The sequence below is a fragment of the Elephantulus edwardii genome, unplaced genomic scaffold (assembly GCF_000299155.1).
Source record: "Elephantulus edwardii isolate Elephantulus edwardi_28Jun2011 unplaced genomic scaffold, EleEdw1.0 scaffold00004, whole genome shotgun sequence".
NCBI classification, from domain to species: Eukaryota; Metazoa; Chordata; class Mammalia; order Macroscelidea; family Macroscelididae; genus Elephantulus; species Elephantulus edwardii.
Window position 1 is genome coordinate 36,354,758 of NW_006399754.1, and position 17,716 is coordinate 36,372,473.

General features: G+C 51.5%; 1 protein-coding gene across 1 annotated transcript in view; it reads right to left on the bottom strand.

Annotated features, from left to right (window-relative positions):
* STARD13 (StAR-related lipid transfer (START) domain containing 13) overlaps positions 1-17,716 on the bottom strand; it is a 166,940-nt gene that overhangs the window by 36,361 nt on the left and 112,863 nt on the right. Inside the window, exons 2-3 of the mRNA XM_006879585.1 lie at positions 13,199-13,270; positions 12,386-12,467 (exon numbers count right to left, since the gene is read on the bottom strand). Coding sequence (XP_006879647.1) covers positions 12,386-12,467; positions 13,199-13,270 — 154 coding nt within the window. The remainder of the gene's footprint in view (positions 1-12,385; positions 12,468-13,198; positions 13,271-17,716) is intronic.

Genomic DNA, 17,716 nt, shown 5'->3' on the forward strand with positions numbered 1-17,716 from the left:
ACAGCTGACCCTCTGGTGGGTTTTCAGAGGTGGTAAATCACACAGGAGGAGACTGTCCATCCTTCTCCAGAGGAGCTGGTTGATTCGAACCGTGTGGCTCTGGGATTGTAGTGAGTTTCTTTCAGTAGTTTACAACAGCTCTTCCCATCGGCTCCCTGTGGCTCTCACTTCGGTTAACCCTTCCGTCTGAGCGGCAGCCCTGGACCACTGCTGCCCTTTCCATCTCCTGATGGGCTGCTGTAAGGGCTGGGTTCTTCCCAGTCATACTGACCCCCTTCGAGGCCTGTCTAGCATCTACTGAAGGTTGAGTCACGAGGCTGAGTTTTGTGCCATTTCAAAGGCTGACTGCGCCTTGCGGGTTCCGTCATGTCTTTGGGATGCACGAGCTGGCAGGTTTTACATTTGTGAGCTTTGCTGGGCATTGTGTCCGCTCTCCGGTGACCCTGTCTCGAGCCGTCAGCAGTGCCAGCTGGGCACCATCTAGCTCTTGTCTCAGAGCCACGGAGGGGAGTCCTTTCCTCTCAGAACACCTACATGTCTGAAGATCTGTAGTCTAGGGAGCGTCTGTCTGAATCTCTCCGGGACCAGGCAAGGAGAGGGAGAAGCCAGCAGGCTGTACACTGAGGGAAGAGACCTAGGGTCCCACCTCCTCTGAAAATAAACATGGAGCAACCTCCTCTCCTAGCTCACCTCCACCCTGAGGAAGTGGACATACCCTGAGGCTCTCCCGGTGGCCCCTTGGATTTTGTTTTGGGCTTTTAAGGTCTGGTGGTACTAACAGTCCAATGCTCAGAGCCACTAGCTGTTCAGCAGAAAAAGACCTAGGGACTTATTCAAGTAATGATTGCTGTTGTGTGTTGTTGAGTTAGAACTGACTCATAGCTGACCCTCCAGCAGGTTTTCAGTTGATGACAAAAGTGGATACTGACCACCTTCCCCCTGGGAGCAGCTGGCGGATTTGAGCCACTAAACTTTGGGTTGGCAGCACGATTCCGTCCCACTAGGGCACCAGAGCTCCCTTGGTAAAGATTACACTCCAGGACACCCTATGTGGCGTCTCTCCTCTGTGACTTGGGTTCTCCAGGAGTCAGGATTGACTCAGTGACACAGGACAATGCCAACAAAGGCCATCTACAACATCTTTGCTGTCTGCTTTGAAATACTCTAGCCACAATCTCTCTGCCGGATGTCTTCTTTCACAGGGGTTTGTGGGAGTTTGGACACAGCTGGGTGGAGGCATTCAGCCCCTATCTCTGCCCATTGACCATCTTTTGTATGGACTTTCAATGCACAGACCTCACGGTTTCCATTGTCTGAGTTTCAGTAATTTCCTCCAGTAAGAAGAACATTCTCTCATTCCAGAAAGTGCTTTCTTTCTCTGTGCCCCTGAAATGTCTGATATATCCCCATCCTGACTCCTCGCACCCAGAGCTGGTGCCTCTGAGGGTCAGCAAAGGGGAGGAAGACCCTCTGTGCGCTGGACTGACACTGCCTGACACGCCGGGCTCAGCACCACACAGATGGTGAGGAAGGGATGTGCTCGGGCAAGGTCTCGACCTCAGTCCTTGTGAGCTAACGGGGGGGTCGGGGGGCGGGGCGCACTGAGGAAAACAATTGGCTAAAAGAGTCCTGGTGGCACAGTGGTCTAAGTACTGGGGCAGTCTTACTGTTCCACACGTCACCATGACTTGGTGACATGCTGTGTGGACAGGACATTTGGGAAGCCCTGTGGGTCAGTCTTACCATTACACAGGGTCACCATGACTCGGAATTGACTCACTGGTACCTGACAGCAGTAATATGTTGAGAGACACCCCCCGTTGCAGGTGACTGTGGAGTAGAAGCTCACCAGCTGGCCTGAAGCTGTCCCCAGCACGTTCTTGTCCTGGTGTCGCTGTCAGATGTCATCCAGTCAACTATGACGCATGTGAAGCATAGATCTGACCTCTGTCCTCACCAGTGCCACCCGCACGCCCACTGTCATGGTCATGGACAGGAAGGCCTTCTTACTGAGGGCTTCCTCTTCTCTGTTGTCTTTCTGTCTTTCCCAGCATAATGTCTTTTTCCAATGACTGGCCCCTCCTGACAACATACCCAGCCTATGTGAGACGAAATGCCTTAGTCCTTGACTCTAAGAAGCACTCTGGCCACACTTCACCCAGGACACAGTTGATTCTTCTTTGGACAGTGTGGCGTTAACAGCCTGCCTTCCACGTGTCCCATCTGTATCTGTATCTGTGTGTGTGATGTGTCCATTATGTTAATGTTGCTCATTTGGTTTTTTGTTGTTAGGTGCTGTTGAGTCAAATACAGCTCACAGTGACCCAAGAACCGCTGCCCTGAACCCGACCCTACCCTGTGCCATCCTCATCGTCTCCAACACGTTACAGCTCATGCTGACGCCCTCAGGCCAACCTGTCACTGAGGGTCTCCTCTCTTGCTGACCCTCCCTTCCATCTCTGCAAGCATGATGTCCTCCAAGGACTAGCCTCACTTAGCCACACGTCCGCAGTACGAGAGATGAAGCGCTGCCATCTTTGCCTCCAACAAGAAATCTGGTTGCTCTTATTCCAAGACATGTTTGTTCTTTTGGCAGCTCATGGGATACTCTGCACTTTTCTCCAGCACCACGCTCATAGGCCTCAATTATTCTGTCATTCTTATATATTGTCCAGCTCTCTGGTGATTGAGAAGACCATGTCCTGAATCAGGCACACCTTAGTCTTCAAACTGACATCATTGTTCTTCAGCATTTTGGAAAGGTCCCTAATGGTGGACTTGCCCAATACAACACGTCTTCTGATTTCTTTACTGTTGTTACCAAGGGTGTATAGATTGTAGATCCAAGTTAGAAGAAATCATTGACAGCTTCAATCTTTTCTCTGTCTATCATAATGTTTGACTGTTGGTCTGGTGGTAAGGAACTTTGTTTTCTTGATATTGACAGGTAATGCACACCTTCTGCAACAAGCATTTCAGGTCCTCCTCATTTTCAGCAAGCAGGGAGGTGTTATCTGCATAATGCAGGTTGTTGATGAGTCTTCCTCTGATCCTGATGCCACGTTTCCCTTCAATGAGTCCACCTTCATGAACAATTTATTCAGCATACAGACTGACTAGGTATGGAGCAAGGATACAACCCTGACGCACACCCTTCCTGACTTTAAACCATGCAGCGTCCCCTTGCTCCTTGTACTGCGTGGCTTCTCTCTGCCCCGACGTGAGCTGATCCGTGTACTGTGTGGCTTCTCCCTGACCCTGCGTGAGCTGATCCGTGTACTGTGTGGCTTCTCCCTGACCCTGCGTGAGCTGATCCGTGTACTGCGTGGCTTCTCTGTGTCCTGCATGGGCTGATCTGTGTATCGCGTGGCTTCTCTCCGCCCCGACGTGAGCTGATCCGTGTACTGCGTGGCTTCTCTCTGCCCTGACATGAGTTGATCTTGTTCATTCGGTAGTTCCGTAGCAGGTTTGTGTTGAGAAGGACACATTCTTCCTGAAAGAACACCCATTCTTTTTGATATTTATTTATCTAACAAACTCGTTTTCCTAGCCAATGAAACCATCACCCTTTGCAGAACTTTCTGGTCTGCTCTAGAGACAAACGAGATGAAGCGCTCATCGCACTATCAGCACAGGCCTGAGGATTATTCTCCCTGCTCTTTCTGATACACACAAGGGTTTTACCTCGGAGATTTTAGAGCTAAGGTCACAGTCTCCTTGACAAATATTTTGTCAGTTTCTTATTAAACTAACTATACTCTCAGCACTTGATGCAACAATTGCACTTCACTCATTTATAAAAAATAATAAACCTTTGATGCCAACACGAAGGCTTGCACGTGTCAGGACAATCAGGGCAGCTTGTTCCTGGTTGTTGTTGTTGTGGGTCCTGTTGGGACAGCTCTGACCCGGCGGTCCTCTGTCCGACTCAATGGCACCCCGTCCTGTCCGACGCCATGCTCACAAGCTCTGTGGTGCTTCTGCACATAGCTCCAGCCACTCGCTCAGTCCTGTCACCGATAACCTTCTCCTTTCCTAAGAATGCTGTCCCTCTCCAGGAAAGGCATTCCCGTGGTATGTGAGCTGAAGCTTCCCTCTGGTGGCATGTGTGTCACTGCGATGCTGGAAGGAACGTCACGGTTTTACAATACTAGCAGGTCGCCTGTGGCACACATGTCTTCATGGAGGGCACTTCCCAACTAAGACCAGGAAGCAGGACTGGCTCTCCATTTCTGAGCTAGTGGGCTGCTGACAAACCCATGAACAGCTTTGCTTGTAATGGTCAAAAAGGTATAAACTTGAAAGTCTACCACCTGGTAAATGGTGACGTAAACTGGGACACATCTGCCCAGAGGAAGAAACCCAAACCACCGCCATCAAGGTGACCGTGACTCACGGTGACCCCTCAGGGTCAGGCTGCCCGACTTTTCCCCATGGAGCAGATGGAGGATTTGAATGGCTGATGTTGGCCAGCAGTGTGAGACACAGCGACCACACCTCCAAGGCACCTGTGGAAGGCCCACCCCAGGCAGTGCAGTGACACACGGCTGGCACACCCAGCACACCACAGCTCTCAGGAGCCTTTGGAAGGCCCACCCCTGGCAGCATGAAGTGACGCACGGCTGGCACCCCGAGCACACCACAGCTCTTAGCAGAAGCCGCACAAACTTTAGTGAAGTGAGGGAGGGCGGACACAGGAACACGTTGCATCATTCCACTGACATATATGTTTTTGAAAAAGGCCTCACTATGAACCGGAAGACAGAAAGTAGACAAGAATAAAGCTCATTGTTGACGTGGTTCAGGCTACGAGCGACCCCCACGGAACAGAGCAGGTGGCCTCGCAGGGCTCCAAGGCCGTCAAGCTTACCTGGAGCCTCCTCCTGGCTCAATGACCCCCCTTTTCTTTCTCGTGGCGTAACAGGAGTTACAGACCCACCCTAAGGAAGCCCCTGTTACAGCACCAGGGCTGGGATGTGATCGGAGTCTTACATTCCACCCTTAGTCCTTTCACAAGTCCTTCATTTATGCCCTGGGGAGGCATGTCATGATTTCCACAGCACAACTTCCCATCCATGTACATGAACTTCACGTTGATGTGCTTTAGGGAGACACAGTTCAGTCCATGGCACTCTCTAACACCCTGCCCCTCATTTTCCTCACCTGTAAAGTGGGAAGGATTTGTCGTTGCTGGGGGCTGATGGTAGTGACTCCAGGCCACAGGGCAGAACCTCCCCGACAGCCTTTCTAGGTTCTAACTGTTCCCAGCACAGACTCTCAGGCTCTTCTTCCCTTTGGAGCTGCTGGATAGATTCAAACCATCAACTTGTCCACTAACTGCTGATCACGTCACCACTGATATCTTAGCGAGAAGGAGTTGCACTGCCAACTCAAAGTTACACAGTTCAAACCCACCAGCTGTTCTGCGGGAGATGGATGGAAGGTCTCCTCCCGTGTGAGTAACTGCCTCTGAAAACTCGCCAGAGGGTCAGCTATGGGGTAGTAATGACCTGATAGTAAATAGAATGTTCTTTAGGATCGAGCGGGGAAGACTTCATTTCATACATTTTGGGCATGTCAGGAGGGACGAGTCCCTTGAGGACATCATGTTTGATAAAGTAATAGGCTAGCAAATGAGAAGAAGCACCTCGGAGAGAGGGAATGACGTGCAGCTGTGGTGGTGGGCCTGACAGAGCAGGAGTGGGCCTGGATGGTGGGCCTGGAGGGGGCAGGAGTGGGCTGGACGGGACAGGAGTGGGCCTGATGGAGCAGGAGTGGGCCTGGATGGGGCAGGAGTGGGCCTGGACGGTGGGCCTGGACGGAGCAGGACTGGGCTGTGCTGCCTTCTGCTCTGTGTGAGCCGGGCCTCTGGAGTCACGGAGCGGGGCAGTCTTACTCCGTCCTAGTGAAGTGCTAGGACTCCGAATGGACTCCGAATGGACTCTGTGGCCTTGGATGTGGGTTGTTGTTAGTTGCCTTCACTTTAACTCCAGCTCCTGGTGGACAGTAGGGTTTTCAAGGCTGTGACCAGGCTTGTCCTCTGAGAGGCCCTGGGTGGGTCCGAATCACCAACCTTTAGCCAAGTGGCTGAGGGCCGAGCTGTTCATGCTCTCCAGGGGCTCAGACACACATTCAGTCACTGGCTTCCTGACATGTCCATCACGGGCTCCAAAACTCAGTGACCATATGGAGCACCGAGAGTGGCCAGCACGGCTGCCTGAGTGCAAGGGCCAGAATACAGCCCATAAATGGGCGTGTGAACAGATCCTGCTTCCGCGTAGACCCCCTCTCAGTGGGCAGCCTTTGACTAGATGGTTTGCTTTCAAGGGAACAGACCTTGTAAGATCTTTTCACACCTCAGCTCTGACTGCTTGCTGACGTAATTACGTTCCTAATACATTCATAATGACGTTCAGCTGGGCCACCAAAGACTTACAATAAGCTTTTCAAAATAATAGTGGTGAAGCCCAGGGCTGCTAAGCCAAACGTCGAAGGTTCTAATGCTCCGTCCTTCCTGGGGAAGAGGATGCAGCTGCTTCCGCAAAGAGTGCAGCTTGAGAAACCCACTGGGCTGTTCTACTCTGTCTTTCGTGGGGGCTGGGAGTCGGCGTGCAGGTGACCCAAGTGGGGATTTTACCATCCGAGTGATGGTGGTGGCTGTGCCTCAGCTAGAAGCCCATCCCCTGCAAGGTTTTCAGAGACAAAAAGTCACATGGGAGGTGAATGCCATCCTTCTATTACACTGAGAACCCGAAGGCATGTGGTTCAAGTCCACCAGCTGGTCTGCAGGAGAAGGATGGGCAATCTTCTCCCGTGTGATTTATTGCCTCTGGAGGGTCAGCTATGGGTTGGCCCAAGCTCCATGGTACACAACAACAACAACAATAAGCCACCATGCCTCCTCGGCGTGTCTACTAGCCCCTCCTCATCTCAGACTTTGCCAAGTGCTGGCCTGCCCTGAGCTTCAGCGCGTCTCTGCTGTGTCTGCTGTTTCTGCCCCTTGCTGGCAGATTACACGTGGAAGGTAAGAAATCCCACGCTGCTTCTGCCTCCTGCAGCCTCGCCCCCTTCGTCCCCTGCTGTGCCAACTTCCCAGACCCTTTTTCAACCAACAGCTCTTCCTCTGCTCTCACGTCCACAGCACCCCAGTCCACCCACCTACAGCCAGACGCTTCTCCCTTCCACAATCAGCACCCTTGGTTCCAGCAGTCGAAAATCAAAAGACAAGTCATGCCGGGAAAATCCGCTGTCGAGGACTTCTCTAGAGGGCTAAAGAGCAATGATGTCAGTCTAAGACTAAGGTGCATCTGATCCAGGCCATGGTCTTCTCAGTTGCTTGCTATACATCTGAGAGCTGGGCAGTGACTAAGGATGGTAGGAGAATCAAAGCCTTTGCATTGTGGTACTGGAGAAGAGCACTGAACAAACCAAGAACTGCCCAGAGAACAAACAGGTCTGTCCTGGAGAGGGTGAAACTAAGTTGCTCCTTAGAGGCAAGAATTTTTTTTTTAGAGGCAAGAATTTGAAACTCCGTCTCATATACTTTGGGCACATTGTCCGGAGGGGCCAGTTCTTGGAGAGGACAGTGTGCTTGGAAGGGTGGAGGGTCAGCTCAGGAGAGGAAGTCCCGGACTGAGATGGAATGACACAGTGACTGGCCATGGGGTCAGGTAGGACAGGGTTCAGCACTGCTGTTCATGGGCTCACTAGGAGTAATGATGTGACAGCAGATAACATCATCAATAGAGCTCAGGGAAAGAGGAGAACTCTGAGCAAGGACTCTCAGAGTGACGGAAGCCCTGGGTGAATGTGCCGGAGGTGGTGGGACGGCGCAGGACAGGACAGCATTCAGATCTGCTGTTCACAGGGTCACTCTGACCTGTACATGACTTGATGGCGCCCAGTGACAGCAGCAGCATCTTTGCAGACATGGCTGTGTTAAGGGTTGCGTCAGTTGTAACAAGTCCCACCACCATGCCCTTAGTGTACAAGCTGAGCCCTCAGCGAGAGTCCTTTGTGGTCCAACGTGCTGCAAGGCCATGTGATTACGTAGCAATGCTCGTCGGGGTAGCAGTGGCTAAACGCTTAACTACAAACCACAAGGCTGGTGGTTTGAACCCACCCATTGTCTCTACAGGCAGAAGGCTTGGCAGTCTGGTCCAGTGACGACTCCCAAGCCAAACTCACTGTCACTGAGGCAATTCCAACCCAGGGAAACCTTGAGGACAAAGACCCTGCAGGAGAGATTCCCTACAAGGCAGGACCCTGTGGGACAGAGACCCTGAAGGACAGAGATGCTGTGGGGCGGAGCACAGAGGTCCCCAAGGTCCTGGCCTTGCCAGAGTAGACTGTCTCCCCCTCCCTTGAGTGGGCTGACGGGTGTGAACTGCTCACCTTTTGGTTAACACCTAAGTGCTGAACTGCTGATGCCCCTGGGCCCACAGTCTGTCAAGTGGACTCTGGGAAACCCCACAGGGCTATTATGCTCTGTCACACGGTTCCACTGTGAGGTGGGAACAAGTCAAGGGCGCCAGCCACGATGACATCCCGTAGTTGTGCTGGCTTGTCCCTGTAACAGGTCTAAAAACCATTTTTTAAAAGTAGTGGCTACTGGGGAGCTCTGGTGGCCTAGTGACAAGAAGCTGCACTGCAATCCCAGAGATATGTGGTTCAAATCCACCAGATGCTCTGCCGGAGAAGGAGGGGCCATCTCCTCCTATACCAGTCAGATCCAATTTGATGGTACACACACAGAGAAAATAATAAAAATAAAAATTAAAAAAAAGTAGTGGCTACCGATGAAAAAGTGCACAGCATAGCTGGCAAGTGCAGTGCAGGCGGACACGGGTTTCCTGACTCACGCATCGGACATTTGGAGCTGGCCTCACGTGTCCCATGGTCATCTTGTGGGGAGAAGAACCTCACACTGCCCAAGGCCAGCTTGCCTCGTAATTCTGATTAAAATTGTCACAGCATTTTTATTCCCAGTTGACAATATAACCATCATTAAAATTTTAGCTTTCCAGATCAAGGACTTCTCCAAAACTGGAATGATTGGAGTACTGAGTGTTTTGGTAAGGTTCCTAGAGTGCTGGTGGTGCAGCGTCCGAGCAGTTGGGAGCTAAGCAGAGGCTGGGCAGTTTGCGGCCACTTCCTTCTCCACATGGGAAAGGTGCAGCTGTCTGCTTGTGAAGACCACACGCTGGAAGCTGGGCCGCACTGTCCTGCCGGTCACCCTGCGTCAGGACCCTAGCCAGCACCAGGCATGGTTAGAAGGTCCCAGGGTGTCAGCACAATATACAAAGTTTTGTTTATTTTAGATTTTTTTAAAACTTAAAAATTGGGATTTGAGGGGAGCTCTGATGGCCTACTGGCAAGAGGTTGCACTGCAGTCCCAGAGGTGTGTGGTTCAAATCCACCAGATTCTCTACGGGAGGAGGGACAATCTCCTCCCATACCAGTCAGATCCATATTGATCACACACACACACACATTAAATAAAAAATTTTTAAAAAATTCGGATTTGAGAAAAAATTTACAAAGCAAATTGGTCTTTTCAGCTCAATCATTCATGCACATTTTATTTCATAGTATCAATTACAAAACCCCCAACATCTGGTCCTGTTTTCCCCACGTTGTCCTTCCCTTCTCCCATCCTCAGACGTGTTTATTACCTGTTCTTTCCCTTCCTCTCTGCTGCCTTTCTGGACACCTCACTAGAGGATCTCTGGCGGCAGACTGTCTTTCTGGCCTGTGCCTGTGGTCCTGCACACACTGGTCTGAGAGCACTGTGATCAACTGGGAAACAACCCCGAGTGCTGCCCAGCAGTCTGTTCATGGCGACCCCATGCCTTTCAGAGTAACCTCTGCTCCTCCAGGCTTTGGCGACCGGCGCAGGACAGGAAGCGCTTGTTGAGTCAGAACTGACCCCCGGCTGACCCTCCAGCAGGTTTCAAATGCTGTAAATCTCATGGGAGTAGCCTGCCCATCTTTCTCCCATGAGCAGCTGACGGATTGGAACCACCTGCCTTTGAGCTGGCCACGTTCCCACCGGGTCAATGGCGCTCCCTCGGGAAGATCTCAGGTGTTGACAAACACGTGTCCTCTCTACAAATCACTGTTGAAAAAGTCAAGATCTATATGAAGAAGTGTCAGGCTGCGTGGGTCTGATGGACGAGGTCCCCACGCCTGGGAGCTTCTGCTGCTGCGGTCATGGCCAGCCTCCCCGGGAGTCTCTGCTTAGGACGCCGGGCCTGGGGCTGATCGCCTCACGTGAGCAGTCTGTCTCCCCAGTGAACACCGTGATTTCTGACTGCACGAGTAGTCAGTGGTGTCCCTAAGCCTGCACTGCTCGGGGCCACCGTGCTGTGCTTACGCCCCGAGGACGCACTCCTGCTGTTCCCAATCCTGCCCAGGCTGCCCTGTGGGATGAGCACATCCCGTTGAAACCACATTCACAAAAACTATTCAAATCCGTTACTGGATTGGAACCGACTCACAGGTGACCCTCTCATGTAGCAAAGCCACTTCAAGGGCAGTTCAAGGCCACCAGCTGCTCCGCAGGAGAAACCTGGTCAACCTCCTCTCAGGTGACTTACAGTCTCTGAAAGACTGCTGGCACATCAGATGGGAGTGGATTTCAACTCAAGGACACAGAGCAAACAACCGAATGGCTAGGGAATTGACTCCCAGCTCGAAGGCTGTTGATTCAAATCCACCAACTGCTTTGAGAGGGAAAGGTGGAAATCTCATCTTATGTGATTTGAGTGTCTGAAAACCCACTGGAGGGTCGGCCGGGCCAGTTCTGACCTCAAGGCAATGATGCACATGTGAGTTGAGCAGACCACGTGGGAAGCACTGGCCATCTTTCTTCTTGGACCTGAACCACCAGGGAAGCACCACCTTGGCAGCAAGCTCTCAATGCCTAGACCCCCAGAGTTCCCCAGCCTACATTAGGATCTCCTCACGTAGATTCCTATAACTCTGTGAGCAAGAGAAACTGATCAAGGACAAACAGCTCTGTGTTGGTGGCAGTGCACCCAGAGTGGTCCTTACAGGCGAGGATGGGAAAATGTCACCTCACTTATTTGGTCACATTTCTAGGCGGATCCAGTCCTTGGAGAGAAACGTTATGCTGGGAAAAGTGGAGGGTCAGAGAAAGGGAGGGAGACCCCAACAGGTGGACTGACACAGTGACTGTGACAGTGGGCGCAAGTGTATCAGAAATGGCAGAGTTGGGGAGGATGTAGACATGGCAGAGTTCAGATCCCCTGTTCACAGGGTCACTGTGAGTCAGTCTGCCGGATGGCTCCCAACAGCAGCTCTGTGAGGAGAAGGGACTGGGTCTCTGCGTTCCTGCAGCTATCTTGTATGTTGTTGTTGTGTACCATGCAGCCAGAACTGACCCATAGCTGACACTACAGCAGGTTTTCAGAGGCAGTTAATTGCATGAGAAAAGATGGCCCAACCCCCTCCTGCAGAACAGCTGGTAGCCTTGAACCGTGTGCCTTTGGGATTGCAGCACAGCTTCTTGCTACTGGGCCACCAGAGCTCCAGTCTTATATAGTTATTATATATTCCCATTTGCTGATCCAAATATTTGGCTTTGCAGAAAATTCAGCCAACTTTGGCTGCTCATGGCACGTTCCTGGCCTTCCCTGCCCACTCCTGTTGGGGCTGTCAGGCCATTCTCTCCTGCTGGGCATCCATGCCCCAACAGCTCTGCATGGACATTTATTCAACAGTAGTTCACAGTCTGACGTCCTAGCAATCAATGACCTATAACTCTAGCCTCTATCTCCCAGGCATATTCATCTACCTGATGTTTAGATTCATGTTGAACAAGCATATGGGAGCAATGGTGGCTTCGTGGAAAGAAGCTGTAGTGTCAAAGACATGAGGTTCAAATTCACCAGCTGGTCCATGAGAGAAAGAGAAGCCATCGCCACCCTTTGATTTACAGCCTGTGAAAACCCACTGAAGTGTCAGCTCCCGGCTGATTCCAACCTGACGGCACCAACAGCACCAACAACAAACCAAACAGTGTCCTGAGCTGCTGAACAAGCCCCTCAGTAGAGGGGTACCTACTAGAGACTGACCACTTGAAAAAGAACAAATGCTGCACAGGGGAGTGGACTTGGGGGGAGGGATTGTATAACAATGAGAGAATTTTGCTTTTATTTTTCAAAGAGAAGAGCGAACTGGGAGGGGGTTGGACAGGGAGAAAAGTGCAACAATGAATGACTGGAAATCCAGTCTCTGTAAACGCCATTAATAATAATAATAATAGTTAGATAAGTAAATACATGTCTAGAGAAGCTCCTGGAGTCTAATAAATGCTCACCATGTTAAAAAAAATGAAAAAGGAATACTTCACAAGCTTTACCTGTAAAGAGGTTCTACAAGGTCCTTTTCAAGAAAATCATGGTCATTCTTGACAGCCACGATGTTGATGGGAAACTGTGAATCTGAGAGAGGCAGAGAGGAAAAGACATGAGCACTTTGTGACACTGCACTGGCCGCCAGCACATCCAGGTCTGGACCCTCCCCTCCAAATGGTAGGTGTGGTGGGACTGCTGAAGACTACAGCGTAGGGGGTGTTGTTTTTTTAACAAAATCATGGCTTTTTGGTTTACTTTTATAAAAGAAGCACTTCGACTTGATTATGAATAACAGGTGAGCTTCTTCACCAATCATTTTTGTTTCTATATCTTTAATCAGATGGACAAATCTGCACTTGCTTGTTTTTAAGAGCAGAAGGGACATATGAGACTAACCAAGAGCTTGACCTTGGCTGCAACTGGACAGCGGGTGTGAGCTCACTGGCGTCTGCGTCCCATCTTGGTGGTCTCTCAGTGCCTAAATTTCTCCAACTATGGATTGATTCAGTGACTGGGGTAAGCGGGATGGGTGTGTCAGAGGCAGTGAGATTGGCACAGGATAGAGCAGCGTTTAGGGCTGTTGTACATAGGGTCACTATGAGTCACAAGTGACTTGACGGCACATAACAACAACAACATGCCGTTGTACACTTTTTGCACAGACCAGCATCTCAAGCCAACATAAGTTTTCTGAGCACTGAGAAACCAAAAAAATGCACGGAATCATTTGCTTGCAATACTGGCCTTGCTGCAGTGGCCCAGAACCCAAGTGGCCAGGCCTCTCTGAGTGGTGCGTGTGTTCCCTAGGGTTCACGTACCCTCGTAGAGCTGGGAGTACTGTGGGAACCCAGCGGCTCGCAGCCAGTCACATGCTTCCTTCGCTTCAATCTCTGAAAGACACAAGAAAGAGAAGTGGCCAGTTCAACAACCAGTACACACTTCAGTCTGCCAGGGACGCCGGTGAGTGTGGTGTCCACTGATCATCAGGGACTCTCGTTCTCAACTGAGTCTGTGCAAAGAGCCAATGCCCAGAACGGGGTGTCTGGGGAGCAGGCATGGGGCTATGGAGAGCCCCCCAGGACAGCCCATGAGTACCTGAGTAAAACAAGACCATGGGCTACAGAACCCAAAGGCTGTACATGTGGCACAGAAAAAAGTTTTCTTCCTCCGTCAAGCAACCAGGGGCCCAGCCAGACAGAGAGAACACTTCCTAGTCCTTTTTGATAGAAGATTTTTATGTTTCAGACATAAACATAAGTCACCTTTCCTTTGTTTTCTCACACTTTGGATCATGAAAAGACTAAAATCAGACTGAAACTCACTGGTGTGACGTCAACCCAATGAGCCTGTCGTTGGAGTGGAACTGCCCACTGGGGTTTCTGAGGTTGCAAATCCTTATGGCAGAATACCACCTCACCTCTCTCCCACAGAGCAGCGGCTGCATTCACCGGTCAGTCTCCCATCAGCAGGTGCATGCTGCCTCTCCACCACGGCTACTGCTGCTGCATGCTGACTCGGTGGTAATTCACAGTGACCCGGGGTGCAACAGGAGACCCGTGGCCGCCCTGTCTATGCCGTCCTCACGCTCGGTGCTCGAGCCCGCTGCTGACCACCAGCGCCTTCCAGCCTTACAGGCACGCCTCCGGCAGGAAGCAGACCATGTGCCACTGTTACACAGAAGGGCCCCGTGGCCAGTCACGCCGGGAGCAGGAGACCAAGTCCTTCTAGCCTGAGAGCTCCACTGAAAGCTGCCCACCTGGTGACCTTGCTGGCCCATGGGTGACCATGAGTGACCCTGCTGGTCCATAGGTGACCATGATGGGTGATGGATGACCTTGCTGGCCCATGGGTGACCTGCTGGTCCATTAGTGATTCTCCTGGTATTGGAAATACCCACGATGTTGCTCCTCTCATCACGGCAGCATCCCCCCCCCCCCAGCATGGCAGACTGACCGAGCGTGGAACTGGGCACTGCCCCCACTGTCAGTCCTCCTCAGTTGCCAAGGTGGGACCCACTCAGAGCTGCCCCTCCAGTGGGTTTTCAGAGACTGTGAACCACAGTGGAAGACATAACCCTCCTTCTCCCACAAAGTAGCTGGTGGATTTGAACCGTCTGCCTTTGGGTTGGCAACTCAAGTCCTTATCCACTTGGCTACCAGAGCTCCCTGGACAAATGAAAATACATTCTCTCAAGAGAAGAAATTTTTATGCTACAAAAAGACACATAACAGTATTTCTTTAATTTTTATTAATAAGCAGAAGACCAAATGCATTACTTAAAAACCAGCAGCAGCTGTGACTATTTTGATCACAAGGCCTGTCTTCTGAAGTGTTTCTGGATGGATTTGAACCACCAATCTTTAGACTAGTTGTTGAATGCCACCGAATTGATCCCCGTTCACTGTGGCTCCCTACGAGAGAGCACCGAACTGCCTGAGCCACCAGGAGCTGTTCCTGACTTGAGCACAGGGTAACGACTCTATCACAGGGCACAGTGTGAGGTGCCGCAGCGAAGCTCGTTCTCAGGATTCGAGAAACAAAGGGGTGTTCTGAATGGAACTGACCCAACAGCAGTGGGGAGATTCGGTTTGGTGCAAGGACGAGGCTTGCCGGCACAGCGGAAGCTGCACAAAGCTTCCTAAAAGACCAAAGCAGACGAGAAGCCATGAAATCAGTGACAGATCAGAGGACAGTGAGCTGTCCAGAAGGGATTGGCTCTAAGCTGTCGAGCTTGTGGTCTTTTTGTTGTTTGCACAAATGTCCTCGCATTTCTGTTGGACAGACTGGCCCCAGTTAGGTAAATCTTAAATGCTAATTAAAGTTCCCCCAGTCAGGGGTGGGGGAGGAGGGAACAGCGCACAGGGGTCTGCACGATTTTGTAAGTGGACTTGAGAAGCAAGTGTTGTTTCCTTCATTGAAGCTGGCCACCTTGGGGGCCCCATGCCTGAAGATCACGGTGCTAATCCGGTGAGGTGACTCAGACGTGTAGATGTCTGTGGTGCACACAATCATCGCCATTACCCCTCAGCAGATGGCTTAGCATTCCACGAGGCTCAGGGGCTGTCTTTGAGTCATTTATATGGTGGTAGTTCCAGGACTGAATGTCTCAAGGGAAGGCCTGCTTCCAGTAAGGTGTATCTCTTTAGTCATGTCTGAGGCCAGCCTGGTAAAGACCAGGGCTAGGATCCCTGCTATGTCTATGTGAATGTCGGTGCTCTGAACGATCGAGTCGGAACCGACCCAGAGCTGGCCCTCTAGCAGCTCTTCAGGGGCCGTGCATCGCACAGGGGGAGACTGCCCCTTTTCTCCCAGGGAGCAGCTGGTGGGATTGAACCACTTGCCTTTGGGTTGGCAGCACAACTCCTTACCACTAAACCACCAGAGCTCCCTGTCTGTGTGGTTATAGGAGGCCGTAAGTAAGAGCTTGGCTGCTAATCAAATGGTCAGCAGTTGTAATCCACTCAGTGGCTCTGGAGCAGGAAGCCCTGGTGATCTGCTCCTGAGAGGACAGCCTAGGAGCAGCCTAGGACCGCTGTCACCTGGGGTCACTGCAAGTTAAATATCTGATGCACCCGCAACAACAATACCACAGATGTATATGAAAGATGTGATCATCAACATGGCATTGAGCCCTGTGTCAATCATGCTTCTGTGCTAGCAAGACTATTCATCTTACACACTTCAGACACACTCTTCGGAGGGACCGGTCCCTGGAGGAGGACATCCTGCTTGGCAAAGAGGTCAGCCAAAGAGAGGCAGCCTGTCAATGCCATGGATTGACACGGTAACCGCAGCAGAGGCCTGAGTGTGGTGGAGACGTGGTGGACAGCGTGCTCCACTGAGTTCACAGGGTCGTCCGGAGTCATCGTGGGCTGACTGGCTCCTCCGACAACAGCATGAGGCCCCTTTGATTCAGAATCCCCTTGACCTCCCTCAGCAGTGACAGCAGCAAGATGGGACAGCGGCCAGGCAGTGGCAGCTGACCAGAACACATTGTGGAAATGACTACATCCAAGACATGTATCAGGTAGAATATTTTCCTCACACCGACAACATTCCTTCCCTGTGACATTGCTTTATTGTCACTGGGCACCACAGATTGCACTCTGACACACAGGGACACTACATGACAGGATAAAGCTGACCTGTAAGGGTCCTGGGCAGCATCTTTGTAACAGAAGATTGTCAGATCTTTCTCTCATGGAGCTCTGAGGGGGGATTGACCCCCCTCCCTCCACTTAGCGTGTCTAACCACTGCACACCCAGGTCTCCTCAGGCATGCCCTAGAATGAGGGTCTTCCTCCAGACCAGTCCTGATGACAGATGGACAAGGGCGACTGCAGCCACATATCAGGAGCACGAGAAATCAGCTTCTGTGCTGTTTTACGCAACTAGAACTTGCAACACCTGTTACAGCGGCAACAGCTGGTACAAACTGACACAGAGCAGGTACACACCCTGCAGAGGGAAAGGATAGACTACTCCCTCAACTGGAGCCTGCGGTGAGGTCTCCATAGTGAGTCTCAGATATGTGCACGGCCAAGAGAACGTTCCTGTTTGGGATCCTGCATCCTGCCTTCCAGTCCGTAAGAGTTAAAGAGCCCTGTCACGCTCATCTCAGATGCGCAGAAGCATGCGGGCGTACCTGTACATACCTGCACATACCTGCACAGCCGTGCGTCCTGTGCTGGCAGAGTCTGGAGGGAAAGAACAGTGTTTTCACACTCACCTCTCAGGTGTGAGGATGGGGGGGCGGGCGGAGAGAGAGAGAGAGAGAGAGAGAGAGAGAGAGAGAGAGAGAGAGAGAGAGAGAGAGAGAGAGAATAGATATAAAATAAAAAGGAAAGGAAAGAAACCCATCTACAACCTTCCTGCCCCAACCCATCATGTGCTCTATCAGCCAATCATCTCGATGTCTCAGGATGACTGCATTTTTGCACAGCACACACAGCACCCCGCTTTCTGACACAGCACATGCAGCACTCTGCTTTCTCACACAGCACCCCGCTTTCTGACACAACACATGCAGCACCCAGCATTCTCAGGCTGTGCAGGCACTCGCACCTGCTAACTCCCAAAGAGCTTCCCTGAGAGGCACTCAGCTAAGTGACTGACCAGAATGAAGGTTGGGGGCCATAGGGTGACGGGGATAACCGGAGCCCACATAGTCGCAGTGATCCCACATGCAGTGACCCTGCCAAACCGGTCCATCGGCCCCAAGGGACAAAGGTGCTCTTGACCCTCTCCCCATGGCCTCACATGCCTTTGAAGGCTGGACGATAATTAAGAAGATGGAAGAAGAGTGGACGTCTTTAGATTACGGTGTTGTGAAGAAC